Here is a 6678-nt window from a genome sequence, read left to right as displayed (position 1 = left end):
CAGTTGGCTGCTAATGTTGGCTATAGGTACACCATCCATTCAGAGGTCATCTAGTTTTATTTAGAGTCCAGAACTTCTGGAAGGATGGTGTGCAGTCACAGAGGCTAAGCTAGCTGCTGCTGGATGGTCAGTAAATCCTCATAACTGTAGAGCATGGTGAGTAAAGTTACACACAATCTAAATACTTTTTATGCCGATTACTTAAAATAATGCATTTACTTCCTTAATGAGTAATGTTTAAACAGTATTTACAACTACATTCTTAAATAACTTTCATTCACTGTTATAGATTATTGTGTGTGTGTGTGTGTGTGTGTGTGTGTGTGTGTGTTGTGTGTGTGTGTGTGTGTGTGTGTGTGTGTGTGTGTGTGTGTGTGTGTGTGTGTGTGTGTGTGTGTGTGTGTGTGTGCTGAAACTAATGGAAACCTTGGAAGGTTGTAAAAACACCAATCCAGACATTTAAAACAGTACAGCACACTGATGGTACAAGATTTGTTTCACTAATACAAAAACTAAAAGCACTAGAAAAATGTAGGATTTATGGGCAGGTTTGTTTGACCCAAAGCTGCTAGTAATGCAGCAAATCTCAAGTGAACCTGATCTGAGTGAAAACTTTACTTTGGAGTCCTCCAGCAATAATCTAAAATTCAGAATGAAGAAAGTTGATGCGTTTATTTATTCAGCCATGTCTACTCATATTTTCCTCCAGGGACTTAGCTGCAGCATCTGTGTGGGGTCGTTACCTGAGGGAGGTGTGCTATGTTGTAGTGAAGCTTCTTTAAAGCACAAGCCCAGCAGCCTGTGTGGAGCCTTTTCTAGGACCACTGCTGAAGAGACTTTACAATGCCTTCCTGTGGCAACTGTGAGCCTTTCTTATCTATTTTGGATGATGTAGTCACACACAATGAAAGACGCTCCAACCTAGATGTGTATAGAAGCAAGAGAGGTTGTAGGATTTCACAGAAAGAGGGGAAAGGTATGCTTGCCCACAAATACTGAGTTTTAAGTTACATAGTAGTTGTAACCTTCGATCACCCTAAACTCTGAATGATGCCTCAATAGAGAATAATCTGTATTCAGCTTAAGGTTTGAGTCCATAGCATAACCACTATGAAGCACAAAGTACCACTGAGGATAGATGAAATTGGATTCATGGTTTAGTTTTAAAAATCTAGAGAAGTCTTTGTGGAAGGCCCAAGGACAGCAGTAGCCTCAACACACAGACTGCAGTCATCAGTGGTTACAGTCAAGAACTTTCCACTAGCAGACAGGCACAAACTGCTTCACAGCCATCCCAAAGTTCAGTGAGATTAGTGCAGAGTTGTTTTGCAATGGGAATTCTCATTGGAGTCCTCAGAGCTCATTCAGTGGCTTTTGAAGAGAAACTCAAGCATGGGGAGGGAATGAAGGGCCACTCAACTGAAGAAAGATGGAACTGTGTTCATGTCAGAAACTTTAAGCAGTGCTTTCAGGACACCATTGAGTTTGTGAGAATAAAGTGAGGTGAAGCAGGGGGTATGAACTGCAGAGATTCAGCAGAGGACTGTGTCACCAGCTTGAAGAGAGAAATATTCATACATTAAAAACCTCTGTTCAAAATAAAAAAGAGATAAAAAATAATTTAAAACATTTTAAACCTCAAATTTGTTATCAAATGTGTAATGAAGGTCAGCTTCATTACCTACGTGGGAGTTCACATTCTGGGACAAAGATATAATAAGTAAGACACAAGACAATGACTGTTGGATAGGTTTAATGAGTGTAGCTTTGGGGCGAACATTTTCTGCCATGTGCTGTTTGATGGCGTCTCCACACAGCACTGGGTGAAAACCCTGGTGAGGCCTACAACCACTGTTCCCTCTAAGCTGCGCGCGTGCGCAATTGTGCACTGCTGACACGGTCTCCACGCACAGAAAATCTGCGCTGCGCACAAAAAAAAAATCCAACTTAAATTGTAAATAAAATAAACACGTAACAATTCATTCTGTGCTATTTTTCAGTGTGAGTCACTGAGTGACCGGTGACTAGCTGCTGCAGCCAATGATGCGATTCACAGACGTATTTACCATAGACTGTATATAATGGTATTTACGCAGCTAATCAACGTCATGCGTCCTTATGTGCAGCCACCGTTGTTCTCATAGATATGAATGAGTAGATAGGACACGCCCCCTTTGAGCTGCGTGCTACAGCGAGGCTAAGCTAGTGGGGACAAAGTTTCAGTGTATTCCATTGATGTAGACGGCGTGAAAACAGAAACAAGAAGTATGCCAGCTCACTGTGCTGCATACAATTACACACTGCGTCGTACGATTGAGACAAGGAAACTTGGAATGACTTTTCATAGGTAAGAATAGTTTTTGGCTCTTTTTTCATGATGAAATCTTGTTGAGAGCTTCCAGTCTATGAGAGCTAACTAGTTAGCCACTAGCAAAACGCTAAGGTGAGCTAGCAGCTTGACAAGCAAATACCAGACGATTAATAGTAGCTGTAGTATAGTTGTACAAGCAGTAGTAGTAATACTAAAAGTACAAGCAGTAGTAGTAGTATAAACAGCTGTTAGAGTCGTAGAAGTAGTATCAGCATTTGTAATACTATTACAAGTTGTAGTAGCAGTGCCAGTATCAGCAGCAGTAGTGTCCTACCACTACTACTAGTAGTAGTCACATTGCTATTACTACCACCAATACTAACAATAGTAGTTATAAAGCCTAACTCATGTATATCCAGATTACCATCTATGTTCTTCCTCCAAACCCATTTTATGATTGGGATTACAGGCAATTCTTTAGGACTGCTCTCAAATAATTGAAATGTTACTAAACAAGGTTATACTTATCAAATTAAATAGCTCTGGACTCCAGTATATTGGCGAATTCGGTTCTTTGTACTTAATTTATTAGCATGATTTCTTTTTAATATGTTGTGTACAGACTTAATTACTTCTCTGTCTACTCTTCTTACTCCATGTAGGTTTCCCAGAGACTATGGGTTGAGGAGGAATTGGAAGTTTGTCGGCTTAGACCTGGTGTCATTCCATCAGTGTTAAACTTCCCGGCTCATCTTGGAAGAGTACGTGCCAGAAAGACCACTATCAAGCAGCCTTGAGATCTTAGGCAGCGTCTCCCTGAGGTGGGTGTCGACGGTGTTCACGGTCAGGTCTGTGGTAATCCTGTCAAAAAACAAAGCAGAAAAAAATCTAGATTATAAGTCAACATGTAACCAAAGCACTCTGTGTATAACGCCATAGTATAGGATGTAGTTCAGAAAATGTCAAAGTATAGTATGCTTTACTCAAGAATAACATAGTATGGCCTGTAGTTCATAGTACAGCATGTTGGCAAGAAAAAAAAAACAAAACATAGATTATTATGTGGTTCAAAAAGCGCAAAATGATAGGATGTTGTCTAAAATTGTCATGTATGATATGTGGTTCAAAAAATGTCATAGTGCAGTATATTGTCAAAATAGTATGTAATTCAAGAAAACATCAGAGTATAATATGTCATCTAAAAAATGCCATAGAATAATAATTTCATTGTGAAAGTAAAAGTATAACAACTTTTAAAACTGTTCGAATTCTTATATGTTGCTAAAACAAACAAAAACAACAAAAACAAAAAAAAGTCACAGTAATATATCAATTAAAAAAGCCTATAGTATAGTGTGTTGCCCAGCAAACATCATAGTATAGCATGTCGCTGTAAAAACGTCACAGTATAGCCTTTAGTCCACAGCTGTCAGTAGGTGAGGAGCAACACAAAAACAGTCCAAACGCTGGTTTCCAGAGGGTTAGACGAGAATTTATTTGAAAGAGTAAGTTTACAACAACACAACATGTGAGGGGGTTAAAAACAAATGGGTGTTAGTAAACTAAAAATAAATAAACAGAACTAAAAGTGAACTTCATGTTGACATTGATGGGCATTCCAACCAGGAACAAAGTAAAAGATAATCAATACGAAAAAACCTCTTCCTGTTCACCTCTTCAAGCCCAAAAACATACCGCAGTAGCACCCTAAACTAAAACTACCAATGGGTTCCCTGTTTTCCTTTCTGAACAATTCAAAGGTCCCTCTCTATCTCCCCAGACATCCACCAACCACTGGAACACATCTCCAAAGTTCTGCTGGGCCAGCTCAGCTTCCCCTCAGAAGAAGTGCTGCCACCTGCCAGATGAAGGAGCCTTTTGAGAGGCAGCTGGCATCGTGATTGGACTGTACTTTGGTCTGTTCCAATCCAGCTTCAGCTCCAGAGACGGCAGGCGGGACGAGTCAACGGAGGCCTGGTGGACGAAGGCATGCAGCTGAGTACAATCCAGAAAACAACAGAGGAGGAGTGCAGTGGCCCAGGGCCAGAACAACCAGAGTAGCATCGTATGTCTCTTAGAAAACATCGTAGTAGAGCCTTTGGGATGAAAAAACGCCATCATATACATCGTATATTGTACAAATAAGTCAAAGCAAAGACACATATTGTAGAATTGTAGTGATTGTGGGCTGACTGATTTACTGATTATCAGTATTTTATTTTTTACTGATTTACGGTAATAAATACATTTAAAAATGGCGCTACTTTGGCTCTGAACCTTTATCTACCTGTGGTCGCTCTGTCTTCTGGAGTGATTTGATTGGTTATACGTCACAAATAAAACGCCTTTAACTTAACATCTGTAAACAAAAAAAAAACGTATCAACAATGTTTTCTGTTAAAGTTTGTGTTCATGTAAGTTTAACTCCAAGATTTTAAATATTTTCATTTACTGCAAATGAATATCTACTCCAAATGTCTCACTAATAATCATTATCAGCCTTAAAAACCCACAAAACACCCCTCTATACTCGACCACACTTAGTACAGTCCGGTTCCCCCTTCTATAAATCTGCTTGGAATCTTCCACTTCCTGTTTGTCAAAGTGGCCTTCTACCTGGACAGGTTTTGTTGGAGCTCATGCAACAAACATTTTGGGTAACTGCACTTTAATATGGATGGATGACACTGAATTAGAGTCTGTTTTAATGAAACTGAGTTAAGATGTGTAGCTCTGTCATTAAATAGGAAATTATTTCCCAGAATTCACAGAGAAAAGTCTGAAATGTTTGCTAGGTTAGCGTCCCACATGTTCTTTGGCTCAGCTAAAGCTAACTCTCTCCAACTTCTGGATCTCTTGAGTTGCTTGTTGTTAAAATATCTTGCTAGATTTGCTGAAGCTCAGAAAGTCTGAGATGTTTGTTAGAAAATAAGCTCATTCTCACGTCTTATCTGAACTGTCTTCTTTTGTTTGAACTTTCCCTAAACTTAGGAGTTAATGACAGAGCAGCACATCCAGACTCAGTCTCATTTATGTAGAGATTAAACTTCAGTGTCATTCATTGATGTTAAAGTGCAGTTTTTCAAATGTTTGTTGCACATGCTCCCGACCAAACCAGTCCAGGTGGAAGACGATGTGAAGAGAAAGCTCCAGAGGATGAATATCACACATTTATGTTGGAAATAAATGTCCTTTAATTAGACATTGTCATGCAAATGATGTTCAAATCTTTGAGTACTTTGCTGATGTTTGTTTCTAAGTGTTTTTTGACACTCGGCCCCAAAGATTAAAACCTTTTACGGCTCACAAGCTGCAACAATTCACACATTATCAACTATCTTTCTGACTAAACGAAGATAAAAAGTGAAAAGCTGCCTGATTCCTGCATCATGAATCTTTTTGGTTTTTATGACAGTAAACTGAATATATTTGGGTTTGACATTTTATAAACCAAAACAAGAAATGAATTACTGGAGAAAACAATCAACAGATTAATGGTCAAAGAAAATGTGTTTTCCAACATATATGGCTGAATTACTCCAACATTACAAGATACATACAATTTTAATTTAATTTTATTTATGCAACACCAATTACAGGTCAAATTGTCTCAAGAAACTTTATTTTTATATGTTTTGTCACATTTAAAATATGACAACGTAAGAAACTTAAACCTCTTGACTAATCCAATTTATTATTTGGTTTTTAAGAGACTAATTGACAACTAAAATAACTTTCTCCACTAAAACTAATAAACATGAGGTGAAATGGAAGAGTTTTAAATACTGCAGTCCCACGATGACAAGAATAAAGTTTGTCAACAAAAACTAAATCTGCTGGTGGATTCCATTAAAGTCCTAATAAAGGATAATAAAATGTGATACTAAAGGTTTGTGGTGCTAAAAATGTCCAAGTAAAGATATCAAGTTGAACATCTGGATGGAGGTTGATAAAAGTTGACCTCCCTTCATTTCTCTGGAGCGACTCCATGGATTTTATGGATGGTGGTTAAAGACCTGCTCTTCTAGTTGTCGTCCTTCTAGTCGCTGTAAAAAGTCAGTCCATCCTGGCCGACTTCAACACCTCTTCATGACAACTTGTTCTGCCTCCGACCTGGTGGAAACTCCAGAAACTCAGGAAAACCTGTGGAGACTCGAAGAACTCGTGGAAACTCGAAGAACTCGTCGGGCGGGGGAAGGTGTGGTGGGTGGTGGTGGGAGGTGGGGGAGTAGAGGGGGGAGGCCGCCACCCACCTCCCCGCCTACTCTCCGCCCTGACTCCACCCAGACTCTGCCTTGGCTCTGCCCATGTGGTCACCTCAGGAACTACGATGCCAAAGGGACGACGAATTTATATCTTTTCATCTG

The 6678-nt window shown here is 39.3% G+C and overlaps 1 protein-coding gene across 1 annotated transcript in view; it reads left to right on the top strand.

The window, feature by feature from the left end:
* Window positions 1-717, top strand: part of dera (deoxyribose-phosphate aldolase (putative)) — a 6027-nt gene extending 5310 nt beyond the window's left edge. Inside the window, exon 5 of the mRNA XM_055006852.1 lies at window positions 710-717. Coding sequence (XP_054862827.1) covers window positions 710-717 — 8 coding nt within the window. The remainder of the gene's footprint in view (window positions 1-709) is intronic.
* The last annotated feature ends 5961 nt before the right edge of the window (window positions 718-6678 follow it).

The sequence above is a fragment of the Amphiprion ocellaris genome, chromosome 21 (assembly GCF_022539595.1).
Source record: "Amphiprion ocellaris isolate individual 3 ecotype Okinawa chromosome 21, ASM2253959v1, whole genome shotgun sequence".
NCBI classification, from domain to species: domain Eukaryota; kingdom Metazoa; phylum Chordata; class Actinopteri; family Pomacentridae; genus Amphiprion; species Amphiprion ocellaris.
This window is presented reverse-complemented; position numbering and strand designations above follow the sequence as displayed.